Source organism: Henckelia pumila, unplaced genomic scaffold, assembly GCF_033568475.1.
Source record: "Henckelia pumila isolate YLH828 unplaced genomic scaffold, ASM3356847v2 CTG_466, whole genome shotgun sequence".
NCBI lineage: Eukaryota > Viridiplantae > Streptophyta > Magnoliopsida > Lamiales > Gesneriaceae > Henckelia > Henckelia pumila.
This window is the reverse complement of record NW_027331833.1, coordinates 2333696-2348893: the sequence shown is the minus strand read 5'-3', so window position 1 is coordinate 2348893 and position 15198 is coordinate 2333696. Positions and strand designations below refer to the sequence as shown.

The 15198-nt window shown below is 34.5% G+C and overlaps 1 protein-coding gene across 1 annotated transcript; it reads right to left on the bottom strand.

Annotated features, from left to right (window-relative positions):
* Positions 1 to 4730: 4730 nt before the first annotated feature.
* Positions 4731 to 14307, bottom strand: LOC140872449 (protein PHYLLO, chloroplastic). The gene is made up of 28 exons (XM_073275288.1): positions 14076 to 14307; positions 13587 to 13796; positions 13191 to 13408; positions 12992 to 13109; positions 12768 to 12884; positions 12195 to 12278; positions 11938 to 11991; positions 11766 to 11837; positions 11511 to 11615; positions 11245 to 11439; positions 11030 to 11128; positions 10323 to 10886; positions 9961 to 10185; positions 9578 to 9877; positions 9370 to 9437; positions 8770 to 8928; positions 8510 to 8635; positions 8294 to 8425; positions 8084 to 8201; positions 7661 to 7816; positions 7298 to 7531; positions 7025 to 7192; positions 6747 to 6890; positions 6157 to 6618; positions 5743 to 6045; positions 5495 to 5652; positions 5283 to 5390; positions 4731 to 5191 (listed from the first exon to the last, which is right to left on the bottom strand). The coding sequence occupies exons 1-28, from the start codon at positions 14244 to 14246 to the stop codon at positions 4957 to 4959; spliced, it is 5103 nt and encodes a 1700-aa protein (XP_073131389.1). The 5' UTR covers positions 14247 to 14307; the 3' UTR covers positions 4731 to 4956.
* Between the last annotated feature and the right edge of the window lie 891 nt (positions 14308 to 15198).

The following is a 15198-nucleotide window of genomic DNA, read 5'->3' as shown; positions in this document are numbered from 1 at the left end:
AAATTGATGAAATGAGATTTATATTCAGAAACATAAATTACTCTTTGAGTAAAATAATCAATTTAAGATTGATTCAATTCTTGCAAAATAATTTATAAATGAAATGATACGCATAATAAAACTATCCGAATTACTCACGAAAAGAGTTATTTTACTAACCATTATATATATAAATATGTTTTCTTGTGCAGAGTATAATCAAGATGGAGCAACTAAGTCAATTAAAAGAACAATTGATTGAATTGCAGGAAGAAATTCAAATTCTTCAACTAAAAGAAAGGAATTTGAGTAGAAAAATTCAAAGGACAAAAGAAAAGATGATAACTTCATCATCATCATCCTCACCAAGAACACCAATCAAAATGTCAACTCCATTTGACAAAATAATGGAGATAAAAGAGAAACAGTCAGTGGTCACAGCCAACACTGACAAAGAAAAAGAAAAGAAAAAAGAACCGATGGACACAGCCAGCACCGAGAAAAATAAAAAAGAATAAAGGACGTTTAAAAGTGCCCTTGAAAAGAAAGAAAGAAAGATGGTCAATCTGCGACCACAAAAACCAATTTTTGAGAAAACAAATTTTTCAGAAAAACTCAAGACCGAATTCTTTGAAACACTAAACTATTTGAGAATAGCCAAACCATCTGCAGAATCTTGGCTACAAACTTGTGACACACAGAGCATATCAAGAGCAAGAACACTGCAAGGTGCTCCAGCGCATGAAGTCGCAAGATTCTTTTCAAATGGATTATTAAGTAGATTGGAAGTCAGTCCCAACAATTAAGAAATAGAACTATTTTCATATCAGTTGAGAAATAGTATCATCCAGTTCAAGAAAGCAGTCTTTAAGGACGATCCAGTATTAACATTGAGTATTCACTCAACCCTTCCAGATTGGGATGATAACAAATTCTATCAACCAATGGTATATATTCAATGTCGAAAACAAAAAGACAAGTTCTTATTCGAAGGATCAAATGAAGAGAAACCAGTAATGGATATCTCAACACTTCCTGAGATAAGAATAAAGACATTGATTGATATGATCTCAAAGACAGGAAAGATTGATGGAAACTCAAAGGTTAAAATAAATTTTTCAACCAGTAAAATTTTATTAACCACTGGACACAAGGAGACAATCCAAAAGAAAGAACAAGCCATGTTAGCTCAATTCGAAGCTCCAATCTATGAAGCAAGAGTTGACATGACCCGAGAAACCCAACAAATGTTATGTCAAAAACTAAGAACAATGATATCCACTCACAAATGTGGACATTGTCAACCCATTCAGACAGAAGAAGCAGATGTCAAAGAGGACAAACCAGCTGCCAAAGAAGACAAACCAATAAAGAAATGGTCCGAATGCACAAGTGATTCAGAGAGTGACACAATGTAAAAACAAATGAAATCGTGGACCACACCACATGTTAAAGGCATCCACTCAGATGTAAAATGAGCTGTTCCATTATGTAGTGTCGGGTGTTCCCCCTCTTTTCTTTTATTTTTAATTATGTATGCGTTTCTCCACGCCTATAAAAGGAGATGTTTTGTGCTGTAAAATGGTAAGTGAAGTTTGAGTATCTCTCTCTTTTTAAAGTTTCTTACAATCTGGTTCATACAAGACGTATAAAAACTATCAGAAACTAAGAAACATAAAATCAGAAACAAAATAAGCCTTATGGCTAATAACTAAACAAGCAGGGCGTAAGGAGGATAAGGTTGGAAACCAATCATTGAATATTCATGGTTAAGAGTAAACCTGGAGATCCATAGAGCAAGTACCAGTTGATCAAGTGATCGTTAAGGGAAAGCAAGGATTTGGCCTCTGCTCAAAACCAAGATTCATTCAAACAAGGTAACCTTCCTAAACCTCCTGCAGCCCTTAATTCAAAGAAATAGTCAAAATACATTAATCATGTCATCATCCTTTATAAGAAATGGAAGATTAATAATAAAAAACTGGTTCGAAATAGAAGATGATCATGAATATGATACATTTCGTGAATATCGTTTAAATACTTCTGATTTAACCATATTTGAATCAATTTATCAACTAAAATTTGTATTAATAATCCATGAATGAAACCAAACTAATAGGAAAACATTTATCTGTTATAAATGAATCAGATCTGAAAATCCATGAATCAGATCTGTAAATCCATGAATAAGAAAATTCATAAGAATTTGAAGAATTCCGCAACCTGGTATCAGAGCTTAAAATAAAGCAAATTATTAATACCTGGATTAACTTTAGATATTGAGATTAAAAATTTATTAGATAAAATAATCTTACTAAAATATTTACGTCAAATAGATTAATTATGGAATAAAATAAAAGATCTCCAAACCTTTTATTTCAAAAATCATAAAAAAGAACATTTTTCAAGCAACTGGAAAATGATAATTCAAATTTCTGAAAATGATGAAATTGAAGACATAACAATATGTTATGAATAAGAACAAACTTTGTTATCAAAATCCGATCAACAAAAACAAAATAATAAAAGTAACAATTTTTACTAAATGAAAAATGTATGAAAATACAAAAATGAATATCTTTAATTTATATTCTCAAAATATAAATTTTGATATAGAAAATTGTGAAAACAATTTGAAACATCTTAAAAATTGTCAATCTTCAATTGATAGTTTCGAAGATTTTTAGAATTTATTAGAACAGATAGATTCGACAAAAAGACTTTTAATAGTCTTAAGAAAATTAAGAAGTTCTATCATCTGTTAAAATGACAGAAGTAACAATTCCAAATCAAAACAATCTGGTCGATGAATCTGAAGAATCTGAAGAAAACCAAGAGTATAATTTGAATATTATATTCAATCAAAGCAAGTTTGCTGAAATACAAAAAACAGGGTTTTCTAATTCAAAAACAAATCTAATAGACCAACCAGGAATACTAAGTAAGATTTCAAATTTTATTAATCCCAGGAAAAATTTAATTTATTATTCGATTCGTACAAAAGAACGATCTTGTAAAATAAATAACGAATCAAGGTCTAATACTCTGAAGTTATTAATAACTCAAGATATTAATACCATCATGGCAAAATCCAGTGAAAAAGAACGATCTGAACTGAAATATGTTCATATCGGAGGAATTGAAATAATAATATCAGCTCACTATCCAGAAGGAATAGATACACCAATTGAAATAACAGTTCGTGACAAAAGAATACGTAATTTCGAGGATTCTATCCTTGGAAAAATTGAAGGAAATTTATGTTACAAAAAGATGAAATTTTGTATTTATCCACAATACAATATATCTCTTTTTGATAAAAACATAAATGACGTTTTAACATTAGATTATTACTTTTATAAAAATAATCTTATGTTAACAGGAAACCATCCGATCAATATAAACTATATTTTCGGTTTAGCAATAAGTAATAATTCTCAAACAAGAATAATTTCAACAAAACCAATTATTTCTGTTGAAAGAATGTTTGAAAATATTACAAGAATTGAACACCCTCGAAAAGCATTTATTGAAGAAATAAATCCCTATAAAAGATGGAGTTCAAATGACCTCCAAATCACAAAACAGTCTGTACCAAGAAGATCATTATCATTTGCTAGAAATGATGAAGATATTCTTGATAAGATTGGAACCATGAATCAAAATATTCTTAAAATTAAACAAGCTATTGTTAATGAGTCAACCTCATCGCAATGACGTCCTTAATAAAATTAAAAAAAGATCTAGGAGATTTAAAAAATAATATTAATAAGATCAATCTATCAATACAAGAATTAGAGAAGAATTTCAAAGAATATATTGATTTAGCAACGACTAGATTAATAATTGAACAAGAAAGACATAGTAATGAAATATTAAACTATCTTAAGGAAGTTCTTCCAATAGATAAAGGAAAAAGAAAAATGGAAGAAGAACCACCATTCAAAATTGAATTATGGTATAGAAATCCCCTTAGTTATGGCAAACATAAATATGAAGATGTTTAGTGAAACCGACTCATCTGATTTTGAACAAATAGGAGTAAATACAGAAGAATTATATCATTCAGAATTATATCATTCACATCAGGACTCAGAACAATACAAAGATATGGATATTTCAGAATCAGAATCTGAAGATGATTCTAGACCACGATTAAATCTACGAACGAATGTAGAAGGTAGTGGTAGAAGAGATGATGAAGAATTTAAATATAACAGAGACCAATACTCTGGATCTTATAAAGATGTTAGAGATATTCTTAGAGAATCAAAAACATCAGGATTTGTGAAACAAAATATCTTAGATTTAGGATGTTCAACAGCCAAAGAAAGAAAATCAAAGATAGATCATTGGGCAAATGAACTATCAGTACAAATTCAATTAACACCATTATTAGACAAAAGTGAGAATATTCAAGTTTTAACTCATGGGATGATAAAAATGACACTGGTAGGAGCAGTAAGAACTTGGGCTGACCCAAACCCAACCCAAACTCGATTAAATTTTTCGGGTTAGTTCGAGTCAACAAGATTCGACCCGAACTCAAAAACCTCCAACTTTAACCCGATATTTTTCGGATCGATTCGTGTTGAGTTGACTTATTTTTTTCACCCCGACAGATCGGGGATTATTTAGGTTAACTTCGTATACCAAAAACTTTGATATTTTTCCCCTCACTCATCATAACAACAAAAAGAAATTAAAAAAAAAGAACAAAATGAACCCAAAATAAAAGGTGAAAGAACAAATAAATAAATTTCATCTTTATTTTTTAGCAAAAAATTCTGCCTTTACAAATACAATTGGATCTTATTCAATTTTAACCGTAGCCTATACCAAGAGGGAATGAACCCGTTACTTATTCGTAAAAGGGGACTTCTTCCCTTCTCTTTAATTACCTCTATCAGTGTTATTATATTACCACCTAAAGTGAATGAAACAATGCATAATTTACCTTATAACCAAAGTTTTATTCTAATCTTTCCTTGTTATGAACTGCCTGATAGCACTGATAACAGCAAGGGGATTCTCAATATGCACGGCATGTCCTGCATTTGGGATTTCAATAATCTGTGCTGGCTCTACGACCTCGTGCGCACTGTAGAGTCTCGACACCATCTCGTTAGCGATTTTCTTGAACTTGGCATCATTTCCACCTACTATGATCTGAAGAGGCACTTTGTTTTGCTTCAAATCTTCCCACAATGATCTGTTATGACGGAAAGCGCGTTTGATCACTCGAAATACACATTTATGAATAGTTTTGAACTTTCAAGAAACAGTAAAGATTCCAAACTTACGGTTGCCTTCCGATGCTCATATCAGACAGGACTTTCCCAAGATTGTGTAAGTCGTTGTGCTGCAATCGATTCTTGACCATCTGGTTGAAATGTGGATGAATTTTTAAGCTGCATCATGAAAAAAACGACAGCAAAATGTCAAGTTTTTAGGAGCCAAATTTCACTTTTTGTTAGAAAAAAAAAAAAAAGATGTAATGGTAGCTATAAAGTACCTCGTCCACAGTTCTTCCGCGTACCAAGTATCTAAAAATCGTTTCAATCCATTCGAGACAAGTGTGCTTGCTCTGAAGTCATCTTTGGCCTTACGGGTTGTTCTCGCATTTGTGTCGATCAAACCGGGGCTTCCAGAAATAATGACAGCTCTTTCCACCTTTGGAAGCACAATCATAGAGGTTTAATATAAGTAATCCAAAAATTTGATTTCAGAAAGTAGTGTTAATGTTTGTATCTGTGATTGTACCTTATTGCTACATTTTAGGGCAGTGTATAAAGCAATACGTGCCCCCATTGAATATCCCACGAGTGCGACTTTTTTAAGAGCAAGGTTGTCCAACACCTTGCATAATATGTCAACCATAACCTCGATGGATAAGTTTGGGCGGTCCAAACGTCCATTGCCACTACCATGATATTGCAGTGTTGATTCGCCATGACCAGGAAGGTCGATGGCAATGCATCGAGTCGAGCCTGAAACAGATTTCATGATCGGGATCCAATCTTCACCTGTTCCGAGAAACCCGTGAAGAAACACAACTGCAGTACCCTGCTTTGATAAAGAACATGAAGAAAAAGAAGAAGAAGAAAGTTGAGAACTTGCTACAGCTTTCAATTAATCCTCAAGTTTTCAAGCAAAAACTTGTTATTTGCTACTTACATCACTGCTTTCCCCTGTCTCATGAACTTTGAGAGAAACCGATATGCCTTGTACATCAACTGGCAACTGGTAATCCTTCACTTGTTCTTGAATAGAGCTCCTAACAATCACATCAGAGTTTAATCGACCTTGCTGCAGGAGTCGTCCAGCATCAACAACAGATGCCACAACCGAGCCATGGTCAGGACTGTGATGGAAATTCAGAGGCTCAGCTGTCACATGTTCTTTAAACCACTTGTAAGTTCCAAAACCGTGTGCTATGGATATTTCAGATTCCTTTTTCATCAATTTTCGCATTTCTGCGCTTTCTAGGTCCAGATGCTGTGCGAATTGAACAAAAGCAGACAAACCAAGCGAACTTTCAAATGCAGCACTAATGACAGTCATCTTGCCATGCTGCTGAGCCCATCGGGCAATCAGTGCTGCATTTTCAAAACCTCCGATTACACTCGGCTTTATGACCTGAAAATTATATTTTGTGAAATTAATTAGCACATGACACAAAGGAAACCTCCAAGAACATTAGATAATTGAAATCAGTGTATATTGTATCATCTAACAATGTGAATTAGTTCAATATATATACTTACAACGGCAGCTACCCCAGGGTGGATATACTTTTGAAGGAAATTCAATGGGTTTTCCCTAATATAGTTGATGGATTCGTCTAATGCCACTGGCATGCCAGTTTCGTCACAGAATTTGATTATATCTTCTTCATTATTAACCGGCTCCTGAAAGTTGTGAAAAGAAAAGTGTTACATAATATAATGAAGACGGGCAAATCTGATAGTATCATTGTGTTTATGCGCTCTGTATGAAATCCCGAAAAAACACAATCTAGGCCAATATAAAATGCGAATCACACCTCAATATACTGTAGGCCACAATCTTTGACAGCACTGGCAAACTTGATGGCTTCATCATAAGTCCATTTCCTATTTGCATCAGCACGAAGCACAATGTCCTGTCCCACTATCTTTCTCACCTCTTGTATCACAGCAATATCTTCATCAGGATCACCCCGGCGTGCCACCTATTGAAAGTTCCAATAAATGTGCCAACACGGAAGAATTATATGAATAAAGCATCTTTTTATGGTCTAAAGTAATATAGTGATATAGGGATATGAAGTGTTTACCTTTATCTTTATGGCATTGAATCCCTCTTCGATGAGTTTGGAGGCAACGATAGCTGTTTCCGTAGGGGTTCCATAAGAATCAATTAGAGCACAGGTTTCAACTGAAGATGACCCACTGGATGACTCTCTCCCTGGATGGAGAATATCCAATAAAGTGCAGCCTTGTCTACTTGAAATTGCACTGAGAAGAGCCATCTCTAAGCCACATCTCACACTAGGGTAGATTGAACTTGGCTGTAGTAAATCAGGATAACAGAATCAAGAAACTGTAACAAGAATCTAATTGTGTGGCTAAACAAGAAGAGTATCTGAGTTTTATAATTAACGAGTTAAAAATATGAATGGAGGTTGGCAAATACTTACTGGAATTCCTAAATTGTTCCATATCCAAGAAGAAAAGGAATACTTCAACAAAGGTAATACATTATCGATTGTTTTCCCTTCTATGACGTGAGTAAGAAATCGAAGTTGCTCCTCCACATCCTGCAAGTTTTCCTGGTGGATTTCAAGAGGCGCGACCTGTGCAAGCAGCAAAATTTTAGGATCTTGAAACAAAATTTCGAAGATCATGTAAAATGCGCCGAAAGTAGGAAAAACATTAAATGTTGAACAAACAAGAATTTAGCAAGCAAAAGTGGGAGGTTATGGTAATAGAACGATAAAAAGAGGGAGAATACATAAACACAAACAAGAACTAGACCCCAAGCTACTATTTTGTACCGTATAGTTTCGAACAACAATGGTTAAAAGAGTAAATAAACACATTGAATGGTTGTATAAACGAACCTCTCCATATCCAGTACTTCCATCTTCAAGTGTCAAACTAATCACAAAACCATCTCTATAGGATGTGGCGGTGTCAGAACCCCTAGAAGCAGAAGTGGGTGGGGCATTTAGCTGAACCCTGCCATAGATAAACAGGAAAAGCACAATATATCAATTTAACAATTTTTTGTATTGGATATGATCATTAATTTTATATGACATAAAACTCACCTATACTGAGAGTAGGCCAGTTTATCGATTTTATAAAACTTGTCACCCTCTGAGGTGGAATCAGACACTGACAGGTTTGAAAGGACACTTAAAGCATGATCAGATGCCTGGCGAGTAAAATTCCTCAAATTGCTGAGAAGTGGCAAAGAAGTTATCAGCAAAGGAATAACATATCGAACAGTTAATTTGGAAGGGGAATCGCAGAAACTATGCTACCTATGGAATTCGACATTAGTATCAATTGAGCTCTCAACTTCCACAACGCAATCAAAATCCTCTCGCTGAGATGTAAACAATGCATCATCCAACTCCCCTTTTGTCTTCACATGGATATGCTTCACCCTGTAAATAAAAATGTGCAAATCGAGAGATTAAAATCCATCTCAGACCACCCAAAAACTCACATTCAAGCAAATATCAAGATTTTAAATGTATGAAGTTTGCATGGGGTGGAAAGGAAAATCTAAGATTCTTACCCATGTGCCGTGCATAGATCACGAAGTGAAACATTGTGAGTTGTGTAGAAAAACTGGTCCATGATTCTTCTGTCCATCGTACTAGCAACTGGAAGTTGGCTAAAGATTGCACCACCATGATTGTTAACCACGAGTATGACCATCGGTTTACGGCATGCCCTGCACACAAAAGGTCAACAAAAATGTGAATTCATAGGGAACTAGCTACACAATGTTTACATCAATGGTAAAAAGAAACATCATCAAATCCTTCCATATTTTCCATAAAGAGTATAGACTACCCAAGTGTTTTTTACATTCTTGGATTTTTCAAAAGTGGAAAAATAAAACATATTTTCCATAAATACCATATACTATCTATCTGTTTTTGTATTTTTTTTTTAAATCTCAAAAACTTATGACTACATGATCACAAGAAGATGGTTATTTTTCTGCTAGTATGTGTTTGTTCACTGAAATTTACACACTATAGATGTTGCTCGATTTGTCGTTCGTTTCACGTTTGTAAGCATGCAACAACTTGATAAAACACGTGAACAATGTTTATTAAAATGGAAAAGAACAAAAATGAGAAAAACAAACACAGAGAGAACTCTATACCGTTCTCTAAGTAGTGACAGTCCATTGGTATCATGCAGGAATGAAACATCTCCTATCACAAAAAGCACCTGAATATTACAGAGTTAACATCAGTTTTCAGCGCACGCTACAATAATAACTTAACCAAAAAGACAAATAGCATGAAATTGATCGATTAAAAATTATTCACGGCCAAAAGAAGTTCCAGGAGAATAGTCTTGTTACTTACTCGTTTGTTGGTGCCTATTGCGAATCCAACAGCAGTGCTAATCAAACCATCAATGCCACTAGCACCTCGATTGCTGTTAACCTGCACATAGTGGCATGGTAATCCAGAGCTGCTCATCAGTGAACCATCGTGCGTGCATTGCACCCAGCTACTCCCATACATGTCTGTATCACGTACTGGCATGCTGTTTCCGATAAACAAAGCAGATCCACAGCGAATGGTTTCAAATATTTTACGTGCGACATAAGGTTCAGTCAGTGAATGTTCCGAATTAATAAAAGATGATGTCTCCCAGCCCACCTGTTGAGAAACACAATAAATTCATTAAAACGATATATGAATAGAAGGAAAAAGAGAGCAAATGTAAAACTAAAGTTGCATACCGCCATGTCCAATCCTCGTAGAATTTCTGTCCATTTCTGGTTTTCTTGTGGCGTGCAGCGTTTGATGACGCAATCACTGAATTGAGTAATGGTACTTTCGATCCTATGTGTCATTATATTTGAAGGATCATGACGACCTGAATGCTCGTCAACCATGATAAACGAGCATGGAAAGCAATTTTCTATCATCTGAGCAATCCGCCTCCCTGTTATCCGGCTTCCAATCTATATTTGAAAACAAGGACAAGAATCAAGCACTTCACCATACAAAAACAAATGCTCACTCACAATTTTGTTAGACCTTAATACATGACCTGCATGCTTAAACACTTACAATTATTTAAGCGAGACACTAATCGTACCTGGACTATAACATCAGCCTGCAACCAAGATCTGATAGAATCTGAGAGTAGCAACTGATCAAGTTGATCAACAAATAAAATGTTCTTTTTGTCAAGAAAAGACGTCACATATTTCCTCAAACGTAAGCCAGATTGGACATCCACTGCAACTGGCCACGATAAGTGTTTAGCCAGTAGAAGTGCTGCCCACATGTCATCTTCTTTGTAAATCGAACCAAGCACTAAAATTCCATGCTTTGCTCCTTGAATCAGTTTCAGAACTTCAGTCATAGGGCCATTCAATTGATTGCTTGTCAAGGTATGTTGAAATGGGATATAGCTGGTAAATGGTTCGTTAGTCGACATCCAAGGATCTAATCCTTTTAGACAGTTGTGATTCCAAGTCTTTTGACTGGTTGCTAGTGGATCTCGGAAAGGACAGTTGATATGTACGGGACCGCATGGTGTCGAGGTTGCCTTGTATACTGCAGAGTCCACGGTAGTAAGAACCATTCTCGCAGAAACCTCATCAGTAGCAGTCTGAAGACTGAAAAATTGTCTTGCAAATACACCAAAATGATTCACCTGCATACAAATTTTAATGATTCATCAAGAGAAAATGCTCTGACAACACATAATATTTGCATAAATCGTGTTGAATAATTAGATGTGAAAAAGCAGAATGGAAAAAAGGCATTTTGTCAAACATGAAATAAACCATGGCATACCTGATTGATTGCTTGGTTTGCCCCAACATCTACCAGCTCCGGAGGACGATCAGCTGATAGAACAAGAAGTGGTACAAAATTTTGGCTAGCTTCCACAACCTATAAATCAGGATAACAAAATCCTATTACAAAAATGGAGGAGGCGAGAATATGAAACAAAAAACCCAAAAAGGAAATTAAAATTTTACTAATTACAATAGTATCATACAACTTACAGCTGGAAAAAGATTTGAGACGGCTGTGCCTGACGATGTTATGATCACTGCCGGTTTGTTGGAACCTTTGGCATAACCAAGGGCATGGAATGCAAGGGATCGTTCGTCAATGCATACAGTACAAGTTGTGAGGGGATGATTAGATGCAGCAATTGTCAGGGGAGAAGACCTTGATCCAGGTGCTACACAAAAATACTAGATAAAGAAATAAATTAGATGAGTGTAAAACAAACAAACTCAATAATAGATTGAGATATTTTTCTTACAGTCAAACCAAGTCGAGTGCATTCTTCAACTACAAGGTTCGCCCATACGGAATTGATATTGGGACAATCGTTGATGAAGGAGTTAACTTGATTCGACTTATCTACCTGATATGGAAATAAGACAACAATTTTATATAAATAAAGTTTACAGTATAAATCATTTTACATCAACAGACAATGGCAAAAATATGAAGAACAACCATTTTTCATAGATATGAAAGCATTAATCCTCGGGTAACTAATATGGTTGCATACCATGTTATTCGTAATAGCTAAAGTCGGTGAAAGCCTGGCAGAGAACTGATGGAATCCAGTTGAAGAATCTCTCTGCAAGAAATTTGGTCTACGTAAACACACTGGTTGAATGTAAAGAAAGAAAATATTACAGTAAAAGCTTATTTTATAATAGAAAGGATGTGAGAGATACCATTGTGTTGGCTTCAAGATTCTTTCCATCTAACAAAAGAGCATTTACGCGTACCTACAAAAATATTGTTGCATCATTTAACTTGCATATTGGGGGAAATTTAAATCCTCTTTCGTATTAATTTGGTGAGTTAGCATTCATGAAGAAGAACCAAAAACTCATGTTTATGTTGACAGTGGGAATGAACACGAGGAAAAGGAAATAAACTACAAAACTAGACCCAAATGCTAAAAGAATTCACAGGGTAGATTGTTTACCATTTGTTCATGTTCCTCTGCATTGTTGAACTTTAAAAGGGAAGAACGAGTCCATCCGATCCCATCTATGCAGTAATGTCTAGCCTGAAGCAATAAAATTGGATGAGATTAACGCAAAAAATTAAGCTCCGAAAAGACTAAACTCTAAAGGTGTGGAGTTTCACAAATCTTGAGACTGGACAAAGTTTATTCGTATGCAGAAACAAAACAATTGACATATAATGCATCCAACATCACAAGGGACATTACACTATTTGGTCCTGTTAAAATGGTCATAGAACAAGAAATGGCAATAATAATTTTTGTAGTTTCGTGAGCAATTAGATAACTTAAATTCTATAAATGATTACGATTTATAGTTATGTACTAAATGAAGCACTAACTCTTCGCTCAGCAAATTATGAACCTAAATACTGAGTAGGCAATTTGGCACTAACAATAAACTATGGTGGCTCATATTTGACATAATACATAGCAATTAGATAATACAAAGCTCATATAGTCTCCACTTCTTCATCAGAGAAGAAACGACAAGTAATAAACACGGACACAGAAAGCAAGAAACTTGTCTACCTGGTCGAAAGCGAGCTCAAATTTTTTAACAGCTTCAGTAAAGGTACATATCGAAGAGTCATCCCATGCTAGTGTAGCACTTAGAAAGGAAATATCCTCAAATTCATCCAACTCAAGCTGTTAAAAAAATCATCTATCAGAAAGTGCAGAAGCTGAATATGTATAGTGAAACATATTACTATAATACTATGGAACTTGGAACATGAAAAGGAGTGATTTCATGCCTGGGGAATGAAAAGATCAAATGAACCAGTCTCATTCTTTACGGTAGACATCTTTGAATTGAACTCCATATCCAAGAAACCATAAGCCTTTGAAGATGTTGTTTCAGCTGGGAGAGATCTGTGTAAACATCACATTTCCTTTTAGGCAAATCGGAATAACTTATAACAGGCAGGCAAACCAAAAGGCAACAAAATTTACCTCTGAATTGCAGTGTTCTCTCCTGAAGCATCAGGGGAAGTCTCCTTGAAGTTGACAGCTGAACCAATGCCAAAAACTCCCCTGGTTCTTCCCAGAGAAAGCGATTTATACGTTGGATTCTCCTTCTCATTTGAGAGAAAAAATAAAGGATACACCTTTGATGCATCAGGCTGGCAACTAAACCATTTCAATGCTTTTGCACTTGGAGGCACAGCAAGCTATACACAAAAACCAAAAAAGAGTACATTTAGCTAGAGATTATGTTTCTCTAAATAGAATCACACTTCAAAGTCGCATAAATTCGGATCGTATTGCAAAATAAATCAAGGGTGATAAATCAACATATACAAATCAATCCACAGCAACTAAAGAATAAAAGCAACAACTTTTTTGTACCTGAAATCTATACATGCCGCTTGAACATGATGGAGGATTGGCCACCAATTCCTCCACGGCCTCCTTAATACAATCCAATCCTTGCTCTAAAGTCAAAGCCGCCGGTAAATTACGTGTAATGCAAGTGGAAACCAATATCGCCGCTTCTTTAGCATCCAATGCTGTATCTTTTTCCAATACAACATCTTGTGACATCGAGCAACTCACAGCCTATTAAACCAAATACACATTAACAGACAAAAATCGTAACAACAAAAGAAAAGAACCCACAAAGCCGAAGTCCAAGAAAGATCAAATCTTCGATCATTAACGCTCCATTTAACTCCTTTTTTGTACCATTATGAACCATCACATTAATTAAATTTTAAACATCTCAAGAACTGAAGCTAATTCATTAAAAAAAAAACGAAATTCTCATCACTTCCAATCAACTTATCCCCTTATTCTCTATTTTCCCGCGAACTCAGAGATCAAGAAAAGCATAATAACCTTAGAAATGGGATTTTTCCTTCGACTGAAGTTGGTGAAACATGGAGAAGCTGCAGGTCTGAGCAAAATCCCACGCTTGGTGATTGTAATTACGGTTTTCTGGTGGGTTTCTTGGTGCTGCGATGGCGAGAAAGGAAGGGAAACCTGTGATTGCAAGGCAAAGGGATTCATTGTCTATGGATTTGAAGTGAAACCGAACACTCAGAGAATCAAGAATGGAGTTGGAAATGGAGGGAGACATTATATATAGTTCGCTATTTCGGTCTAAATGGAAACTTTCTTGCCTCTTTCCTTCATTGTTTCAAACAGTATTCTTATATTCACTCGCTAATAATAAATAATAGATATTTCCTCAAAAAAAAAAATAGATATTATATTAATTTTTTTAAAATAATTATTTTCTCTAAAAAAATTATATATTTTATATAATCTAGTGGATAATCTTTAAATAGGGGTTAGTTCCATGCCATGCGAAAGAATATAGTATTATTTTAATAATAGAGTTTTTATATTCTTTTTTTTGTCCATATGAAATGATAATTTTCTCTCAATAAATATATATATACAAATACTTAAATAACATAATATTTTGTCTGACATGTGTTTTTTACTTACTAAGCAATAGTAAAAACCACTTGAATTGGTCCATCACCCGGCTTTACATTAAAATAGTAAGTCAAAATTTCAACACGTACAGTTTAATAATAAAAATTAAATTTCTTGAAGAATTGGGCACTTATGTTTTACCCAAAATTATAGTTAAAGTAACAATATATTTCAAAAATTTTAAAATTTACAACAATTTAACATCACGGTTCGATATGATCTTATCAACAGAGATAATTATTGGACCCAAACAATATCTCTCCAGTAATGGCACACCTTATGATACCTGAGATTGGAACATGTGACATCGAAACTAATAAAAATTGTAGGAACAAACATTACAGTTTAATCGCTCTTCCAACAAAAAACAATTGTAGCACCTCAACATTTCTAGTGTTTTTTCAAATTATCTTTATTGAACATGGGTTTTGAAAAAAACTATTATTAAACATTAATCATAAAGTTTTTTTTTCAAGTATAAATACAATCTTGATATAAATTACAAAGATATTATGTA